The sequence below is a fragment of the Callithrix jacchus genome, chromosome 6, assembly GCF_049354715.1.
Source record: "Callithrix jacchus isolate 240 chromosome 6, calJac240_pri, whole genome shotgun sequence".
Lineage (NCBI taxonomy): Eukaryota > Metazoa > Chordata > Mammalia > Primates > Cebidae > Callithrix > Callithrix jacchus.
Genome location: NC_133507.1, coordinates 58,123,456 through 58,145,729, shown reverse-complemented (window position 1 = coordinate 58,145,729; position 22,274 = coordinate 58,123,456). Strand labels below are relative to the sequence as shown.

Sequence of the window (22,274 nt, the reverse complement as noted above, 5' to 3'; positions counted from 1 at the left end):
AATCATATCAATGTGATCTCCTTGGTGCTCAGTAAACTACAGGTGCCAACACATATTTGCCCGTTGACAAGTATGAAAAAGAGGGAAAGGACTGTGGAGCAGGAGGAGGGCCTCACCTAGGAAAGAGTCCTCACCCCAACCCATTGACAGCCGGCAAATCAAGATCAGAGGTAAGCATGAAGGACCCATAAGAACTTCAAAGCTACTAAAAGCACATGGGAAGTTTCTCTTTTCCAATTCCATTTGCAATGAAATTCAGAATCAACAACATTTCAGTCAGGATCGGTTACCCTAGCTTTTGGACCTCTACAACATCAGTTAGGTCATCAGCTTTAAAAATCCTTTCTTAGTTCTAAATGAAAATAATACCACTGGCGATACTTAAGAAACACACATAATATAAGGCTTAAAAAGAAAACTCACCACATGTTGTGTTCAAAAACTTTGGCTGGGTCAGTTAAAATCCTTGATCCCAGAGGGGCCACTGGGTGGTAACCACTTTGGTATCTCTGTGGCACCTTTCCTAGCCTTAGACAAGAAGTGGAATTTCTCCAAATCATATTCATCCTATGCAGCACCTGAAAAGTTATAAATGATTAATTAGTCAACATAGATTAAACAGTATATTGTTTATCTAATAACCAAAATCTGGTTCTAAAGCACATGAACACTAGAAACTTTTTAACGGAAGATGAGTGTAACAGCTTCTCCCCTGAAGTATATTCAGGCCAAGAGATGGGAAAGAAATATTTAGGGTGGGCAACACTGGCTGGAATTTTTCTGAAAGCCATATGATCAACTTTGCTTTGTTAGAGATTTTATTTGCTTAATTTTTAGCATATGTTCAAAGCATGTAAGTCCAAAATCTGAATTTGGTGTACTAAAGAGAGTTTTTTTTTTTTAAGTAATTTTATTTGGGGGGGGGTAATTCTAGGAAAATATATTTCTAGAAAATATTTTGTGACCACTAGACCAAAATCCCAAGTGTGGCAGAAAAATAAGAAAACAAACCTATATAAAAAAGAAAAGAAAACAAACCTATAAATCTTATTCTCTGTGCTGAGCTGAATAATCTGAAAATCAGTCAAATAAATAAATATTATACTAAGACAGAATTTTGGCAATTCTTAATTCTAACCATCCTGTATACATATATATCTAAGAATAGTCAGTAATATGGATGCAAAATAGATTTCCCTGAATGATATGCATGCTTTGCTGGGCACAGTGGCTCATGCCTATAATCCCAGTACTTTGGGAGGCCGAGGTGGGTGGATCACTTGAGGTCAGGAGTTTGAGACCAGCCTGGCCAACGTAGGGAAACCCAAACTCTACTAAAAATACAAAAAAAGTCTGGGCGTGATGGTGAGCTCCTGTAATCCCAGGTACTTGGGGGCTGAGGCAAGAGAATCACTTGAACCCAGGAAGTGGACATTGCAGTGTGCCGAGATCTTGTCACAGCATTCCAGCCTGGGCAACAGAATGAGACTCTGTCTCAAAACAAAACAAAACAAAACAAAAATGCACGCTTAAGGTCAGGTGCAGTGGCTCACACCTATAATCCCAACACTTTGGGAGGCCAAGGGGGATAGAGTTGCTTGAATCCAAAAGTTCGAGACCAGCCTGGGCAACATAGTGAATGAGACCCTGTCTCTTACAAAACAATTTAAAAAATTGGTCAGGGATGGTGGTGCACATCTGTGGTTCCAGCTACACGAGAGGCTGAGCCCAGAGGTCGAGGCTGTGGTGAGACATGGAGACATGATCGGGCCAATGCATTCCAGCCTGGGTGACAGAGCAAGACCCTGTCTTATAAAAAGCAAAAAAAAAAAGCATGCTTACACCCTAGCTCAAGAGAATAATCATCTGCTGATCTGCTGATTAGCCCAAATCCATCTCCATTTCTAGAAGAATAACTAACATTTAAAGAGTATGTCATCTTAATTATGTACTTGTAAATATGTCACTTTAAAATCTTGATGGAAAAGTATTTTAAAAAAGCTCTAAGGAGCTTACTTTTTCCAATAAGAAACCACTGTAATACTGCTTGACATTTCTTGTTCATCACAACATTCAGTCTAATGCTGTCAGCTGTCAGGTGGAAACAGATGCTAAAAGGTGTATGTATGTAATATGTATCACAGATTACCGGAGGTGCTATAAGGAGTAAAATGCCATATACTGTACACTCTCCACCACCCTACTGAAAATGAATAGGTTTAAGACTGTCAATTCCACAATGAACTGCGGAAGGTCAAATACAGCTCTTTGTACTTTTAATTTTAATAATTATCTTCTATTCCTATAATTATTTTCTTCCCTTCATTTAAAAATAATTATTTTTAAAATAACTTTTAAAAATAAAATTCAAGATTTTCCTTTTGGGAAAAAAAAAGTGAGGGCATAGTTGTACATACCAACAAGAGTGTAATGGTTCCATTCAAATGTGACTAACAGTGATGAGAAATGAAACCTTCAACAGCTAGTGCAGATGCTTCTGTTTCTTACTTGTTTTCCTTCTCCAGTAAATGCAAATTCTCCTTTGGTGGAGGCAAATGAAATGAAACGCTCTGCCTACTACCACCTTTACCCTGATGTGCCTTTGTTCTTTTTGCCTGCCGATGTTTCACATAAGACTATCAGTGTTCCATAAATCCTACCTGCAAAATTATTTTTAGGGCTCTTTGTGCAGTGAATAGTATTCATAAAATCTTTTGTATGCTGAAGAGTAGAAATTGATTACACCTAGAAAGAGAGGCAATTCATGCTCAAAAGTATAAAATGATGTAAATGTTTCCTACCCAGGAAAGGCAAATCAAAATGGAATTTCAATCCTTTAAATAATCATGTGATACTTATCTATAACCATCTACATACAGAAGAGGGAAGGGGAAAAAAGTAAGAGTATCACTCACTATAAATGACCAAGAGCCTCTGTAGAGAGAAACAAAAAGATACCAGATTGGATATTAAGCAATTCAGGAAAATGTCAGAGAAATGTGAACCTTGCAGGCTGTTAGCCTGTGGAGAAAGCATGGTGTGGCCAGGGTCTAAATATGTGGCAATTTCCCTACTTAGGCAGCTGTTTCTTTCTTTCTTTCATCTTTCTTTCTTCTTTCTTTTCTTTCTTTTCCTTTCCCCTCCCTCCCTCCCTCCCTCCCTCCCTCCCTCCCTCCCTCCCTCCCTCCTTTCTTTCTTTCTTTCTTTCTTTCTTTCTTTCTTTCTTTCTTTCTTTCTTTCTTTCTTTCCCTCCCTCCCTCCCTCCCTCCCTCCCTTCCTTCCTTCCTTCCTTCCTTTCTTCTTCTTTCTTTCTTCTTTCTTTCTTCTTTCTTTCTTTCTTTCTCTCTCTCTCTCTCTTTTTTGGAAACAGAGTCTTGCTTTGTCACCCAGGTTGGAGTGAGTGCATTTGCAGTGGCGCAATCTCGGCTCACTGCAACCTCTGCCTTCTGGGTTCAAGCAATTCTCCTGCCTCAACCTCCTGAGTAGCTGGGATTACAGATGCACGCTGCCACGCCCAGCTAATTTTTTGTATTTTAGTAAAGGCAGGGTTTTACCATGTTGTCTAGGCTGATCTCGAACTCAGGAGCTGAGGCAATCAGCCCTCTTCAGCCTCCCAAAGTGGTAGGATTACAGGCATGAGCCACTGTGCCCAGCCTGTTTCTTTAATTAACCACATATACATCTTTATTTCATTTATGTATCTGTAAAAGTTAACACACAGTCTTGCCTTGCTATTCATCTTTTAATTACATAACTATATAATAAATGCATATGAGACTATATAATATAAATACATAATACAATTATATAAATGCCTTCTCACTTAAATTGCAAGATTCTAGAGACAGCACCAAGCTGCTCATGAATTGTTTGACTGATACATAAAAAACAGTATTTGATATAAATCAAATTGGATGGACATTACTTCATATTTTCCAGGATGGATCCTAAGATCCTATCAGTGAGAAGAAAGTGACAATATACAGGTAGCTATCCAATTATATTAACTGCAATTATTAACCAATATGTGCTTTGTATTATTACTACCATGTTAGCCTAAGGTTTGCTAGGTCATGGTTCAATTTTGTGATGGGAAAAGAGGGGCAGGGCCAGCCCCAGATAGAATTCTGGTAGAAAAAGTTGGTTTCTGCCACCAGAATGACCCAATCCCTTATGTATCTTCTCTTAGCTCTCTTTTGGCATACTCTAATTTGAATACCAGTTTAACTCAGATATTATTTGTATAATAAAACTGTGTGAATAAGTAGTATTTTTATTTGAAACAACACAAAGAGTTACAGTTTAAAATATTCCATTCACCCAAAAGAAGGGAAGAAAGGAAGAACAGAGGAATAAAAAACAAATAGGATGACTAGAAAACAAATACCAAGATGGCATATTTAAACCCAACCATATCAATACTTACAATAAATGTAAATGGGCACCAATTAAAAAGCAGACTATTAACTTGGATTAAAAAAATGTAGGACCCAACAATGCACTGTTTATAAGAGAAGCACTGTAAATATAAAGAAACACATAGATTAACATAAAAAAAAAGTATACCATGCAAACATTGCAATGAGAAAGCTGGAGGGGGCCTATATTAATAAACAAAGTAGACTTCACTGAAACTACTATTATAGAGATAAAGAGGGGCATTTAATAACGATAAGAGCCAATTCATCAGGATGACACAGCAGTCTTAAATATGCATGTACCTAATAACAAAGCTGTAAAATACATGAAGCAAAAATAGAACTTTCTAAAGAACTTAACAAATTCATAGTAATACTTGGAGATTTTAACAACCCTTGTTCAGTAATAAATAGAACAATAATCAGCAATAAGCTATCAAAAAATCAAAAAGGATAAAGAAGACTTGAACATTATTAACTTGACCTAGATGATATTTATAGAAAGAACATAATACTAAGCAATAGCAAGAATACACATTCTTTTCAAATGAACATGGAACATTCACCAAGGGAGACCATATGCTGGGCTATAAACACAAGTCTCAATAAATAAATAAATTTGGCAGGCTGGGCACAGTGGCTTACGCCTGTAAACCCAGCACTTTGGGAGTCTGAGGCGGGCAGATCACCTGAGGTCAGAAGTTCAAGACCAGCCTGGCCAACATGATGAAACCCCATCTCTACTAAAACAAAAACAAAAACAAAAACAAAACTAGCCAGGCATGGTGGCAGATACCTATAATCCCAGCTACCCAGGAGGCTGAGGCACAAGAATTGCTTGAACCTGGGAGGAGGAAGTTGCAGTGAACTGAGATTATGCCACTGCACTCCAGCCTGGGAAACAGAGTGAGACTCTGTCTCGAAAATAAAAATAAATAAATATTATGGGCAAAGGATATGAACAGACACTTTACAAAAGAAGACATACATGAGGCCAACAAACACATGAAAAAAATGCTCATCATCACTGGTCATTAGAGAGATGCAAATCAAAACCACATTGAGATACCATCTCATGCCAGTTAGAATGGTGATCATTAAAAAATCTGGAGACAACAGATGCTGGAAAGGATGTGGAGAAATAGGAACACTTTTACATTGTTGGTGGGAGGGTAAATTAGTTCAACCATTGTGGAAGACAGTGTGATGATTCCTCAAGGCCTTAGAAATAGAAATTCCATTTGACCCAGCAATCCCATTACTGGGTATATATCCAAAGGACTATAAATCGTTCTACTATAAGGACACATGCACACGAATGTTTATTGCAGTACTGTTTACAATAGCAAAGACCTGGAACCAACCCAAATGCCCATCGATGATAGACTGGAATGGGAAAATGTGGCACATATACACCATGGAATATTATGCAGCAATCAAAAATGATGAGTTCGTGTCGTTTCTAGGGACATGGATGAATCTGGAGAACATCATTCTCAGCAAACTGACACAAGAACAGAAAATGAAATACCACATATTCTCACTCTTGGCGGGTGATGAAAAATGAGAACACATGGACACAGGGAAGGGAGTACTAAACACTAGGGTCTATTGGGGGGAATAGGGGAGGGACAGTGGTGGGGGGAGCTGGGGAGAGACAGCCTGGGGAGAGACAGCCTGGGGAGAAATGCCAAATGTGGGTGAAGGGGAGGAAGGAAGCAAAACACACTGCCATGTGTGTACCTATGCAACTGTCTTGCATGCTCTGCACATGTACCCCAAAACCTAAAATGCAATTAAAAAAATAAATAAATAAATACTGAGGCAGGAGAATTGCCTGAAAGGAGGCAGAGGTTGTGGTGAGCTGAGGTAGCGCCATTGCACTCCAGCCTGGGTAACAAGAGTGAAACTCTGTCTCAAAAAAAAAATAAATAAAATAAATAAATAAATAAATTCCAACATATTAAAATCATAAAGAGTGTGCTTTTTGACTGTAATATTAAATGTTAATATTTTGATGAATTAACTTGTATTAATAAATGTCCCTTTTTATCTTTTTATAATAATCATTTTCTTGAGGTCTACTTTGTCTGATATTAATACAGCCCTACCAGTTGTCTAATGTAATGTTGTGCATGCCATGTTGTGTATATATTTTTTAAAAAGTTAGTCTATTTGTGTGTTTACATTTAAAGTGCTTTGCTAATAGGCAGCATATTGTCAATCCGTGCTTTATCCAAATTCAAAATAATAAAATAGCTATAAAATTTCCCAAATGTTAAGGAATTAAGCAACACAGCTATAAATAACCTATGAGTAAAAGAACAAATCTGAAGAGAAATTAGAAAATATATTGAACTGAATAACAAAATCTCAAAATATCCAAATTTATGGGATGCAACTAAAGCAGTGTATATAGAGACAAATTTTTAAACAATTTTATTAGAAAGGAGAAAGATGTCAAATCAATAATCTCAGCTTCTTTTTTTTTCTTTTTTTTTGAGACAGGGTCTTGCTCTATCACCCAGCCTCCAGTGCAATGGCATGATCATAGCTCAGTGGAGCCTTGAATTCTTGGGGTCAAGGGTCAAGTGATCCTCCTGCTTTGGCCTTCAGAGTAGCTATGACTACAGGCATGTGCCACCATACCTGGCTACTTTTTCTTTTTTTAAAGAGACAGGGTCTCCCTATGTTGTCCAGGCTAGTCTTGAACTCCTGGGCTCAAGTGATCCTCCCACCTTGGCATCTCAAAGTGCTGGGATTATAGGTATCAGCCACCTCACCTGGCCTCAGCTTCTATCTTAACAAGCTAGAAAAATAATAATAAATTAGACCCAAAGTAACTAGAGAGAAGGAAATAATAAAAAATAAAAACAGAAAGCAGTGAAATAGAAAATGGGACCAGGAATGGTGCTTCATGCCTGTAATCTCAGTGCTTTGAGAGGGAGGTCAAGGTGGGCAGATTGCTTGAGGCCAAGACTTTGAGACTAGCATAGGCAAAATAATGAGACCTTGTCTCTAAAAAAAAGAAAAAAAAAAAAACTTCAAACAAACAATCAAATTAACCAGTTCCTGTAGTCCTAGTTACTTTGGATGCCAAGGAGGGAGGATCACTTGAGTTCAGGAGTTCAAGGCTACGGTGAGCTATTATCATGCCATTGCACTGCATCCTGGGTGACAGAGCAATACCCTGTCTCAAAAGGAGGGAAGGAATGAAAGGAAGGAAGGGAAGGAAAGGAAGAAAGGGAGAGAATGAAGGAGAGAGAAGAAAGGAAGAAAGGAAGAAAAGAGGGAAAGAGGGAGGGAGGCAAGGAAGGAAGGAAGGAAGGAAGGAAGGAAGGAAGGAAGGAAGGAAGGAAAAAAGTTCTTTGGAAAGATTAATAAAATTGATAAACTTCTGGCAAGACTGATATCAAATGTGTTTCACAAGACACATATTTCTAATAACAGGAATGAAAAATGAGATATCACCATAGACCCTACAGACATTAAAAAGCTAATACTGGGATGTTATGGACAATTTTATTGCATTCATTAGATGCAAACCATAACCCTGAAAACCATAACTTACCAGTAATAACAAAATAACATAAGAGTAGATTTTAGGTACACTTTAAATAGCCCTAAATTTATTAAATTAATTACATTTGTAATTAAAATAAAAACAAACATCACACCCAGTAGGATGGCTGGGATTTAAAAACAGCAATAACAACCCAGAATATAACAAGTATTGATGAGGATGTAGAGAAATTGTGAAATTGGAACCCTTATTAATTGCTGTTAGAATGTAAAATGATGCAACTGCTATGAAAAAACATTACAGTGAATTTTCAAAAATTAAACACAGAATTACCGTATGATTCAACAATTCTACTTCTGGGTATATACCCAAAAGAAGTGAAAGCAGAGACCAAAGAGATATTTGTACACCCATATTCATCATAACATCATTCACAATAGATACAAGGTAGAAGCAACCCATGTGTTTATTGAAGATAAATGGATAAACAAAATGTGATATATACATATATGTACAATGGAACATTATTCAGCCTTAAAAAGAAAGGAAATTTTGATGTATGATACAACCATGGATGAATCTTAAAGACATTATGCTAAAATAAGCCAGTCATAAAAGGACAAATATTGTATGATTCCTCTTATATGAGGTTCCTAGAGTAGTCAAACTGATAGCAACAGGAAGTGGAGCGGTGGTTGGCAGAGGCTGGGGAAGGGGAATGGGGAATTAAGTTTCTAATAGATACAGGAGGGGTGAGAGGAAATGGGGAGATGTAGATCAAAGGATATAAAGTTGCAGATATGTAGGATGAACACGTCTAGAGATCTAACGTACAATAGGAGGACTACAGTCAATAATGTGTATTATATTTGGGATTTTTGCTGAAAGAGTAGATTTTAGGCACACTTGCCACACATACACACAAAGGTAACTATGTGAGATGAAATATTTGTTAATCTGCTTGCCTATGGCAACCACTTCACTGTGTATATGTATATTAAAATATCTTCTTGTATACCTTATATGCACAAAGAAAAGAAGCTAGATCCCAAAAAAGTAATAAACAAAAAATAGGTAAAGAGTTTCATTTAGGGAAGATAAAAAAGTTCTGGAGATGGATGAAGTATGAAGATTACAAAGAAGGCAACAAAAATTTCAACAAATCCTGATAAGATGTTTAAGCTTTTTTTAAATTTACTTGTGAAAAATCTGAAACCGTGGTCCTGACCCTTCACTTAACTCAAACTAATGCCACATTAAAGGCATTTCTTATACTAACTTTGCCCACAGGTTCCCACCTTCAGCTCACCATCTTATGAAGGTCCTTCCTCTTGAATCCTAAGAAGGCCAAAATGAAACAAAACAAGCATGACTTTAGGGCGATGGACCTATAAGATCTTAATGCCAATGCTCAGTCATGAAAAGGCAATGGCTAAAGCAATCACTAAGGGGCAGATGAGAAAGGAAATGAAGCTCATTCAAGTATTACATTGACAGTGTCATTAAAAATAGCATTTATTATGCTACCAAGTATAAAGAGGAATACCGAGAAAAGCTGACAGACTTCCTGCCAGCCCTAGGTGTAGGTAGGTATGTGCTTATATTAGAATGTAAGGAAAAGAACAAATGTATAAAAGGACTTGAGTTCAGCATACATAGTGATATGACAAGCCAAGGAGAAGGTGGTTTTAATAGTTACCAGTTTTCTGAGCAGACCACCACCACAATGAGCATAGTAGCGAAAGCACAGCCTTGGTTCAGAAGGACAACTTGTGGGGAGAAGATCTCTCCCCAGCTATAAATTTTGGCTAGATGCTTTGTCTACCACTAAAATGGAGCCCTTTTCACAATGATTCACACATCTGCCTGACCATACAACAAACTATAACATATGCTACAGGAGTAGGTAAAATGCATGTAATACACATGACAGAATACCTCTTAACTGCAAATTTTATTTTTGTGGAGCAATAGTTTTAAGTAATACTTTTTATTAAAAGAAGGATTTTAATAAAAGGAAAGACTCCATAGTATATTTTACAAATTGAAAAAATATTTTAGGAAGTAAAGGCTGAGCATGGTGGCTCATGCCTGAAATCCCAGCACTTTTGGAGGCCAAGGCAGGAGGATTGCTTGAGCTCAGGCGTTGAGATCAGCCTGGACAACATAGAGAAACCTTGTCTCAAAATACAAATAAATAAATAAAAGGAAATAAAGCACCAACTCCAATATGTCTTCCATATAAATTTAATTTTTAAAAAATAGTTAACTATTTACATGTGTGATGACCTATCCTAAGCATTTATATACAATATATTATCTTAAGTAGCTTCCATTTCCCTAGCAAGGGGTACTATTTTAAGGAAAAAAAAAAACCTATAAAGGACGAAGTAAACTAAATAGGCCTAAAGTCATCCCGCTAAAAATTGATAAAGATTCAATTCTTGTCCAAGCAGTCTAATTAAAGAATCTACATTCTACATTTTTGGATTTTTGTTTTTGCTTTTTTGAACAGTATTATTATTCACATACATATAATTCACCCATTTGCCTTCTACTTCTGTACACCACATTTACAAGAAGGATCATGTTACTGATTCCCTAGTCTTTATTGGGGATGCTAATTTGCTGTAACTGATTTAAGGAGGCCCAGAATTCCTTCTCTCTCTTCATCTCTCTCAACTCTGTTTTTTCTCTTGGGTCTTAATCAAATAGCAAGCAATGCCATTGGGAGGCACAGTCATTCTCTTACTTAGCTTGTCATATTATTATATATGCTGAACTCTTATACAGTAATATGTACTCAAATCTCAAGGTGCAGACAAAAGGCTCTTGCATCACCTGAATAATGTAACATTTTAACACCCAGGTCTTTTCACTGGTTTGCTTTTGCAGAGCTGAGTAGCAGAGGCAAAGAATGGCTTCTTAGTTCCCTTGCTTTTTAAGCTGGTTCCTAAGATTGCTTTCTGGCATTTTAATACTACTAGAGGAACACCAAAGAAATAGAGCAAATAGTACTGCTGTTTGTGTGAACCTATAACGATTATCCCTGGAGCACTTAGCTAGCTCTAGGAAAAACTGTTTGTAAAACTCCTCAAGAATGATTCCCAGTTGTCTCAGCTCCTTGCAACCCCAGGGAGAGGAACTGCTATTAACCATACACTAAATGCCAGTCTACCATTTAAAAGTTAACTTCCCTTCAATGTTTCCTGAGTTTAGAGTATCTTTAAATAAATAAATTAGTGAGACATTCATGTTTTTACCTTTGTAACTCTTTAGCATTTCTTCTAGGCTGGGAAGCTGGTACAAAGGTTTCATTCAGAGGAGCAAACATCATCTAGAATGAAGTTGCACTCAATGTTACCTGAGAGGCTGGCATTAATGAGAACAAATTAAGCTCTACTGTTGTACTTTTTTGGAGAATGAAAGCTGACAGGTAAGAAACACTTAAGTATCAACTACACTGCAGTGAAAACTGTAGCTTCAATTAACCCTGGCAATTTCAGAGAACTCAGAGGGTGACCATCTGCCAGGCAAACAGCTTAGGCAACTCACCCATCTTGTTTTAATCTTTCTTTGGATGATTATAATTTCAGGGTATAAATAAGGTTATTAGCAAGAACAGAACAACAACAATAATTACAGTAAGTATTTGCAGAGCACTTTGATCACACTATGACGTCAGTAACTCTGCAGCTTAAAAATGGGAACCTCATGCTTTGTGTTTGTTCTCCATGGCTGCCCTGAATGGTGGCTACATGATGCACTCATTCACACAAGAAGAGGTAATTGGGACTCAGAAGTTATTTCTCTAAGGGATTTCATGGAGGCCCATCTCAAAGACACCACAATCCAAAATATTTGAAGGGTATACTATTCTTATTTCTCTGGAAATTGTCTCTAAACACATTATACTGGGCCAGAATGAAAGTAGTTTTAACTCATTTATCTGGCATTTCACATTTAGACTTCTGTGTACGGAAGAGGAAAAACGCCTGAATTCTTGATGGCATCATTGAACACGTAAGCCAATAATAGTCCATCTCGGGACTTCTTGCTAGGTGAAAAAAATAAATCCTTTTGTATTTTAGCCACTATTATGTTTTCTTTTCTTTCTTTCTTTTTTAATTCACCTAATACATTTACATTTCTTTTTTCTTTTTTTTTTTTTAGGTTTTCTGTGAATTCACAGACAAATCCATTTGGTTTCTGCTCTCAAGAATTACTATCAAATGAATAGGGAAGAGATGCAAACCAAAAATCCTGACATAATTTGTAGTAAAGGTAGGTATAAAATGCTATTGGGGCACAGAGGAATGAAGGATTAAGTCTACTAGTGGTGGCTCTGAGAAGCTTTCTGGTGGAGACAACATTTGTGCTGGGTATAGAAGAATGAGTAACATTCCGCAGAGAAAAGGGTAAAAGCTAGGGTATTTCAGGCAGGAGGATTAGCAAAAATAAAGATAAAAGAGGTGTGAAAACATATGGAATATTCAGAGAATAAAAAGTATATAGAAAAAGGTGCTGACTTAAATAATTCTGGATATGAATAGTGTCTATAAAACTAAAGGCAATAGGAATGGTAATAAGCACCATACCCTAGTTGATAAAGAGTTAACAATTCTGAAATCAGCATACAAGGAAATCAGAATAGAACAATTAGTAAGTAGGTAATACCTGGCAGAAGCCAGGTTTCTCACTGTTGGAGTGGGAGGTTACATAACAAGAGACAAGAAAAGGCTAGAATAATCTATATGGTAATGGCTTAGAATACAGGTCATTTGCATGTACTCATATTTAGCTTAATATACATATGTTACATATAGAAATATCTGTAGATATGTATATATACATTGATTAGTATACACACATGTATTTCCTTACTCTGTCAGCTGAGAGGGCCTAGAAGTCACCACATCCCGGTGGCAGCAAACACAACCAGTACCCAGATCTTCATTTCTAACCACTCTCTAATAAAACAGAACCATACCTCCTTGGAGAAATGGCTGATTCTAGGATTGAGGCAGAGAATATAAGATGAGCCAAGAGCATCTTATAGTGCCAGAAAGTAAGGAAGTACACACACACATCTCCCCAAAAAACAAAAAAGACATACAGTGCTAAGGATATTGTCAAAAGGACACAGGACCCAACTGAACGTTCACCCAATGGCCAAAGCTAGAACACTCTGAGCAACTAAATAAAAAGTAGTTTTGGATTACAACCCAAAATATAAAATGAATATCTTTGTAACCATACTGATATAAATGATTAAATAAACAAACAAATGAGGGAGACGAGAGAAATCCTCCATGCAAAACAGTTCTAAATGAGTTATATAAATAAATACTCTTCCCTTAAGGAGGTAGAACATAACTCCTCATTAAATGTGGGCAGCACATAGTGATTTCTTTCTAAAGAGTTCAGTGTGGAAAGGGGGAAGAAAATAACTCTGCAGTGGAGAAACTTGACAAACACTTCCTCAGCCAGGTGATCAAGGTTAACATAAACAGTGATAGTGCTGATAGCATGTATTCTTGATGTGATGTGATCAAAACAGCACTTTACTTTTATGTTCTTCCTCCCCAACCCCCATGACTTCAGTCTAATCATAAGAAAACTATCACATAAGCCCCAGTTGACAGACATTCTATAAAATATGACTAATAATCCCCAAACTGTCAAGGTCATCAAAAACAAGGGAAGTCTGAGAAATTGCCAGAGCCAAGCGAAATAAGGAGACATGATGACTACATGGAGTGTGGTGTCCTGGATGGAATCCTGGAACTCAAAAAAGTTATTAGGTAAAAAGTAAGGAAATCTGAATAACATATGGATTTTAATTAATAATAATGTATTAATATTGGTTCATTAATTGTAACAAATGTACCATACAAATCTGTTAATAATAGAGGAAACTGGGTATGGAGTATATGGAAATTCTCTATACTAATGTCACAATTTTTTCATAAATCGAAGAGTTCTAAAATTTAAAATGTAAAACAAAATAATTTTGTACGATTACAGCCTATGATGTGAGGGGTAGACAGGTAGGGTGGGGAGGTGGTTATAAGGCTGGAAAGTTAGGCAGGGGCCAGACAGGAATCTTTATGTACACCAAATTAAGCAGTTTGAATATTTTTCTCATAGGCAATGACAACAAACAGAATTTAAATAAGAGAGCAAGGTGATGAGATCTGTCCAGTAGTCCCTCCAATCCTGTCTGCAGGGGATAGGTTCCGAGATCCCTAGTGAATGCTTGAAACTGTGAATAATAACAAACCCTAGATATACTATGGTTTTTCCTATATATATACACACACACCTATGATAAAGTTTATCTTAAAATTGGGCATAACAAGATATTAACAACAATAACTAATAAAATACAACAGTTATAACAATATACCATAATAAGTTATGCGAATGTAGTCTCTTCCTCTCTCTCAAAATATCTTATTGTACTATATGAACCCTTCCTATGTTGATGTGAGACAATAAAATGCCTATGTGATAAGATGCAGTGAGATGAATGACGCAGGCATTGTGACATAGTGTTAAGCTACTATTGACCTACATCTGAAGGAGGATCAGCTGCTTCAGGTAATCCTGGGTCATGGAGCTATGACTGTGTCAATGGTTGGCTGTCAGGAGCCAATGGTTGACTACTAGGTAGGTAGAATTTACAGAGTGGATACACTGGACAAAACAGTGATTCACTTCCTGGGCAAGACAAAGTGAGATGGTATGACATTTCATCATGTTATTCTGGCATGCAGTCTAAAACTTCTGCATTATTTCTGGAATTTTCCATGTAATATTTTCAGGCCATGGTTGACAGTGGGTAACTTTTAACTATAGAAAGTGAAACCATGGATAATAGGGGATGTTATTTATAAAGATTACAAAGATTTATAAATCTACATTTGTAAAATGTATTTATATTGATTATAATGGCCTTAGGGTACCAATCACTGATCAGTGAAAACCAAAGTTCTGGGGCCAGGGCATGTGGAGTATTTAAAATCTCCACATACGATCTTGGTGTACATTGAGGATTGAGAACCACTCAGATACAGAATTAATGAGAAGAAAAAGAGGCCCAGGGCTACACACCAAGTCTATCAGATCACGAGAGCTAAAGAAAACAGTGGCCTTCAGTATCAAGGAGGGTACAAATTCAAGAAACACTTCAGAGGCAGAATCAATGAATTTCTTGCAATGACTAGAAGTAAAAGTTGTCTGCAGTGAAATAGGAGACAAGGTTTCTGGCTTGGGTAGTTGAGTAGATGACAATAATATTCAAAACAGAGTTCAAATACAGAAAAAGGCTGGATAATGATGAAGTGAAGGTAGGGAAGGGAAGATAATGAGTTCAATTATCACATGACAGACTTTAAGGATCCCACAAAATATTCAAATGGATATCCCCAATAGATAGTCAGAAATGAATTCATGTGAGTGGTTAGGTGCTAGAGATGTGTATCTAGGAGTCAAGTCCTGGGTTTACAGATGGTGGCTGAAATCAAGTGAATTGATCAAGAAAAAAAAATAGGGGAGATGGAACTAATGGTAATACTGATATTTAGGAAGAGGAGGAGTTAGTTTATGGGACTGAATACTAAAGAATATTAAAAGACAGGGCCAGGCACGGTGGCTCACGCCTGTAATCCCAGCACTTTGGGAGGCCGAGGCGGCTGGATCACGAGGTCAAGAGATCGAGACCATCCTGGTCAACGAGGTGAAACCCCGTCTCTACTAAAAATATAAAAATTAGCTGGGCACAGTGGTGCATGCCTGTAATCCCAGCTACTCAGGAGGCTGAGGCAGGAGAATCGCCTGAACCCAGGAGGTGGAAGTTGCGGTGAGCCAAGATCGTGCCATTGCACTCCAGTCTGGGTAACAAGAGCAAAACTCCGTCTCAAAAAAAAAAAAAAAATACTAAAAGAAGCCTAAAATAAACAATAAATTTTAGAAATATAGGAGATCAGTGATGAGCTTTATCAAGGTGATCTGAACCCTGGCTCTGCCAGCAGAATACAGTGTAAGGGATATATAAGTCATCGGAGTAAAGGAGATAATGAATGTAGATGACTGACAGGCAGAGGAGAGAGAAGGAGAGAAGTAGGGCTGTCTTTTGAGGTATCATGGTCAAAGAAGGGTATTTGTCAAGCTGCAAAAAATCTTGAGTATCACTGTAGGATGAGAGAAAATACACATAACGCAAAGACTGAAGATACTGAAAAGAGAAAACTGCTGACAAAGCAAGTTTGGAGAACAAGTAGGCCAAAGAAAGGGGAAATAAGTACAAAGAAAACACATTAACTATGTGAGGCAAGAAAAACTTCATGGCTGGGCCCAGTGGCTCACACCTGGAATCCCAGCACTTTGGGAGGCCGAGGCAGATGGATCACAAGGTCAGGAGTTTGAGACCAGCCTGGCCAATATGGTAAAACCCTGTCTCTACTGAAAAAAAAAATACAAAAATTAGCCAGGTATGGTGGCAGGCGCCCATAGTCCCAGCTACTTGGGAGGCTGAGGCAGGAGAATCGCTTGAACCAGCAAGAAGAGGTTGTAGTAAGCTGAGATCGTGCCACTTCACTCCAGCCTGGGCCACAGAGAAACTTTGTCTCAAAAAAAAAAGAACAAAGAACAACTTTATGCTCTGATAAGTAAGAACAGGTGAGTTTGTAGTGGAAGAGAAGATGGTTAAGGCAGCCCTTTCTCAATGCACTCTTCTGTAAGGTAGGCAGCATAAGAAAAGGAAGAACAAAAAAAATATATGGGAAAGGACACTAATAACATTTGAATAAAGGAATGTCAAACAACTTAAGTTGCCTATCTGAAGATACAGCTGAAATTAGTGGTTATTTATTCATTGTCTCTCAAATATTCACTCCTTAACTTCCCATAGCTCATGGACTTGAACTCTGTAAATTTTCTGAGAAGCCAGAGTAGACCTGATTGAAGCCAGAGGTGAACGTATAACCTATGCTAAGCCAACTGGCACATTCTACACCTCTGGGCATAGTGATTAGGAAGTGGGCATGTGGCCAAACCCGTCCAACAGAGTACCTTTCTATTTTACAGCTAGAGATCCAGGAACAGAGGAAGCACCTGTTATGTATGAAAGAGGGGCTTTTTCAACAGCCCAAAGGCTGTTGAAAGCTATATTAGTCAGCTTGGGCTACCACAACAAAATAAAATAGACTAGGTGGCTTAAACAACAGAAATCTTATTTTCTCACAGGTCTGGATGCTAGAAGTCCCATATCAAAGTGCTGGCTGATTTGGTTCCTGGATTGTAGACAGCCACCTTCTTATTGTGTCCTCAAATGGCCTCTGTACATTCACAGAGGGAGAGAGATATCTTTGATATCTCCTCTTTTTATAAGGATACCAGTTCTACTGAATTAGGGCCTCACCCTTAAGACCTCATTTAATCTTTATTACACCCATAAAGGCCCCATCTCTACATATAGTCACATTAGGGGGTGGGGCTTCAGCATATGAATTTGGGAGGACACAATGCAGTCCATAACAAAAGCCACCTTGGAGCCATGAGTGGGCCTGGCGTTAGCAATGCATGGTACAAATGTAGGATGAAGCTAACTATGAGGAAAGAAAACTGGGAAGCTAAAAGAGGTTAATAAAGAAGTCCCACTGTTAACTAGGATTAAATTTCATTTGAAGCCAGTCCTACCTCTGTTTTTTTCAGTTATCGAGACAATATATTTCTCAGTTGTTTAAGGTAGTCTGAGTTTTCCATTATCTGCAACCAAAAGTAACCTACCTGATAGGGCAGTTATTGATTTCCTCTACTGCCTAGTTTAGGGGGCAAAATATTTGGTTTGATCTGGATTAGGACTGTTTAGGCTTGCAGAATGGAAAACAATGGTGATTCAAGATGTAAGTGAAGGAAAATATAACTCGTAATCACAAAGTAAGCCCACGTTGACTGGGAAAAAAAATAATAAAGAGGAGAGTAGAAGGAATTGGAGGAGCTGATGGACTTGAAGTGGCTGAAATCTGGTTTTAAAAGAAACAAGAGGAGGGACCCAGCAACTTGGGAGGCTGAGGTGGGAGGATCAATTGAGCCCAGGATTTTGAGGCTGCAGTGAGCCATGATCATGCCTAGGTGACAGGGCAAGACCCCAACTCTAAAAGAAAGGGGAAAAGGAAGGAAACAAGGGGAAGGAGAAGACCGATAGGAGATACTGGTTAGGAATGAGGCCTTGTAAGTTTTTTGTTAACCTATGTCACCTAGTAACAAAAACAGTAACATTGTAACAATGAGAAGGAACTACTGCTTTGAAAGAGAGGCTCTTACAGTATGGCCAAAACCACAAGCCACAAATGCCTATGAAAGAGAAAGCTTTTAGTATTGAGAAAAGCTAAAACATGGACGCCCATCCACCATCTTATGTTAATCTTCTGAAAGTCATTATAATAGCTCTCCATCCCTTGTTCTTCAGGAACAGTCCCCCACTGGACACATCTGCTAAAACAGGGTTTGTCAAACTAAGGTCCTATGACAATTACTTAAATTGTGTTTTTATTATGATAATAATCTAAAATTCAATAGGAGCCATGTATAACTGCTACTTAAGTTCAGTGCCTGTGTTTGCATTTATGATCTTGTTGGCAATAAGCAGCACAGATGTAATACATAAATGATGCATCTGAGTATACAGTACACTGTAAAAAGATTCTGCAGTATTTTGAATAGAGAAAAGTAGTGAGGGAATTGGGAAGACACATAGCACACAACAGCAGAGATGGGCTGAAGTCAAAAGAACCTGCGTGCTGATGGTCAGTAGCTTCTTCTTTTCATGAGAGTTGTAATTTAGTTTCAGTAAAACATCAGCAGTCACACTATACTCCTGTTAATTTGAATTTTATTGGTTTTGTGGTTGTAATTCTACTTATTTTTATTTTATGGCTAAATAGAAGTTCTATGCACAAGGAACTTACACGTAGATTTGTGTTCGTAAACAATATGGTAAGAATATTTTAAGTCAAATAAGGGATCTGAGAATATTATTCCTTTAAATATTTATTTCTCAGCATTTAGACATAGTACTAGAAGATTCTATTCCAGAGAATTCTACTCTTACTGCTCCTTAATAGCAGAAATATCCCTAAGTAGGGCAGCATCACTTCAATTCTCCTCGGAAAGCAATTTCAGGTGACGTTGAAGGGTTTGGACTAAGTTGATAGTGGATCTGCCACTTAGCACAGGTTATATCACTTACTGCCAGAGGTTGTCTTGGTTTTATAACCTCTGGCACGATACTGAACTTCACTAGTCTCAATTTCCTTAATACAATGTAGTTAATTCCTATTTCCAAAGATAGGAAGCTTCTGTGAGTTAACGTAGTAGCTTAGTGCTGGGTGTGTGGCAAATGTTCAATCAGAGTTAATGCATTTGCTGTTGTTATTGTTAGTCTGCCTCTCCTCGCAATTTCCACAGGGCTTTGTGAATACCACAGGATCAAGCCTTCCACTAAGATGCTGCTTAGTTTGAACAGCCCCAAGTAGTTCCAAATTTTCAAGAAGGCAAAAGACTAATTTACCAATGAAGCAGGATGGCTTAAATGAAGCAGGTAAAAGGTGGCTGAGCCAAGACTTGAACTTGAGACTAAGTCTGTTGGCAGTTCATGATTTTTTGGGGAAAGTTACTTTGCTTAAGCCTATCAGTGCATTCGTAAAATGGAGAGAATTCTTAAGTCACAACGTTCTTACAAAGAAAATTATAAACTACATAGTGCCTTACAAATGTAAATTCAAATTGTTATTCAACAAATTCCAGAAATACTGCTAAGAGGCACCTCTTAAAACTTGAAATGGAAGAAACCCACAAAATAAAATTAATAAATAATTAGGAACACCATCCCACTTCCCACTGTCTAGCAATCAGGTGCTGAGGCAGTCAATGAGGACCACAAGCTAAAATGAAAGTAACAATCAAGTCAATCAAGTCTCACTTTCTGCAACAGTGCAAGGATGAGGCAAAAAGAAGTGCCAGCTCCCTGGCTTTCCGTTCTCCCCCACTGAATGGCAACGCTGGGTGAGGAACGAGTAGACACAGCATAGATGAAGAAATTGTCTCTGTCAAGCGGGGGTGGGAGAAAGCGTTCTCGCTGTTCTTTTTTTTTTTTTTTTTGAGACGGAGTTTCGCTCTTGTTACCCAGGCTGGAGTGCAATGGCGCAATCTCGGCTCACCGCAACCTCCGCCCCCTGGGTTCAGGCAATTCTCCTGCCTCAGCCTCCTGAGTAGCTGGGATTACAGGCACGCGCCACCGTGCCCAGCTAATTTTTTGTAATTTTTAGTAGAGACGGGGTTTCAACATGTTGACCAGGATGGTCTCGATCTGTTGACCTCGTGATCCACCCGCCTCGGCCTCCCAAAGTGCTGGGATTACAGGCTTGAGCCACCGCGCCCAGCCCTCGCTGTTCTAAATGGACCCCTGGTGTGGAGGTGATCAGGGAAATGGGAGGGCAGGGGAAGGAGCCTGGAATGGAAGGAGTCCTCTGACTGGAGGCATCTGGGCTAGGAACACAGGGGGCTGACTCCTAGACTGCAATCCCTCCAGGAAACTGCAAAGTTCTAGCTATTCACCAGCTCTGGTGTGGAAGGCAGCTTCTCCCCAATAGGCCCTCCAGGCAGAGCCCTGTAATTACCTATGGTCAGGCCAGAAAGATCACATGTGGAATTTCAACCTGGAGCCAAACTCCTGACCCACAAAGAAGTAAACCTTATCCCAGGAAACTATATAAACTTTAAAAAATCAACAAATTTAAGAAAGGTTTAGAAAAGCCCATGAATAATAGTGTCACAGCAAGCTGCTTAAGAATAATTGAGAATATTAATTATGTTCTTAATCTCCAAGGAACACATCATATAGAGAAACCTTAGTAATCTTTCACCTATGAAAGGTCTTATTCCTACGCTCATTTGTAAGACAGTTGTTAAGAGCTCAGAACCACATTTTCCATAGGAACATTTTAAATGGTGATTAAGAAACCAGGCTAGTCCACACATGCTTTTTAAATCCATAATGTGGATGAAAAGAAATGTGCTTGATTATTTTAAATGGTCTTAGAAAACTGGCAAATCCCATTTTCCCAAATAGCTGAAACATTGCCAATCCATACTGCCTGGGGCAACTTGAATCTTATTTAATACAAAAACAATCTGATAAAATGATGGTTCTTTCCAAACAACAACAACAAAATACATAAAACCTGTCAACCATCTCCTTGCCACCTGACAATATGTGTCTAGAAGGTAACGTTTAGCTAAAAACTAGACCTCTACACTTCAAAAAAGTGTTGTCCCTTCAAATAAATCACTTTAAGAGATTGTTATTTATTCCAATAATAGCAAAACATTTTTGAAATTCCATTTCCAGACCACCTCATAACAAGCTATTGTTCTTTTTCATCTCCTCAATGATGGCAGGAGGAGAATACCTTTTGCTTTCAGAGTAAGTTGTGGTTCTTGTTGCCAAAATGTATAAACTTTCAACATAAACAGCTTGGAAGAATAACACTCATTAAGATATAGCTTCTAGTATGTTGTTTCCTTGAACAGTCTTAAGCCGTCATACCTCATAAATCCAGTTCACATAGCATATACTGTAAAACCACAAATGATGGTATCCTTAGATATTACTTAGATAATATCCTTATATATTACTCTTTTCTAAGAAGCCAAAGTTATCTGGAAATATGCGCTGTTTTTAAAAAGTGTTTTTATTTAAATGGAACACATGCAGGGGGGAAGATCCCTCTACAAATTCAACACAAAATAATATGAAATACCTAGGAATAAACCTAGCCAGAAATGTACAAGACCAATATGAAGAAAGCTATACAACTGTACAGAGGGAAACGGAAGAGAATTTTAATAAGTAGGAAGACAGAAGCTGGGTTTCTGGGGCTGAAGATTCAATACTATAAAAATATAAGTTGTCACCAAAATCATCTATAAAATTAAAGTAATTCCAACTGGAATTCCAAAAATGTTTTGGGGGAGCTTTAACAAATAATTTAACAGTTCATTTGGACAAATAAACATGCAGGAAGTGCCAGAAAAATACTAGAGGGAGAAAACGTGATGTTGATTGTGTTGGCTGTGTTGGGGGATGGTGTGTACTTGTTCTTCCAGATATTACAACACACTGTCAAATAAGTAAGTCCTGGGCATTACCTCTAATGCAGGAGATACAGTCAAAGCAAATGGAACAGAATAGAAAGTTCAGAAACGAGCCAGAATACATATATAAGAATTCCATTTGTAATGGAGCTAGTATTTCAAATCAGTGGGTT

General features: G+C 37.9%; 1 protein-coding gene across 11 annotated transcripts in view; it reads right to left on the bottom strand.

Moving 5' to 3' along the window:
- Window positions 1-22,274, bottom strand: part of METTL8 (methyltransferase 8, tRNA N3-cytidine) — a 134,777-nt gene that overhangs the window by 90,288 nt on the left and 22,215 nt on the right. For 10 of the 11 annotated variants that reach the window (XR_008482132.2, XR_013518882.1, XR_013518883.1 and 7 more), the window contains one exon: window positions 424-578. Coding sequence is in view for 5 of the 11 variants with exons in the window: in XM_002749359.6 (XP_002749405.2) it covers window positions 424-578 (155 nt within the window). In the remaining 6 variants the exon portion in view is untranslated. Of the gene's footprint in view, window positions 1-423; window positions 579-22,274 lie in introns of those variants that run through there. The other variant, XM_035304558.3, reaches the window with a different exon arrangement.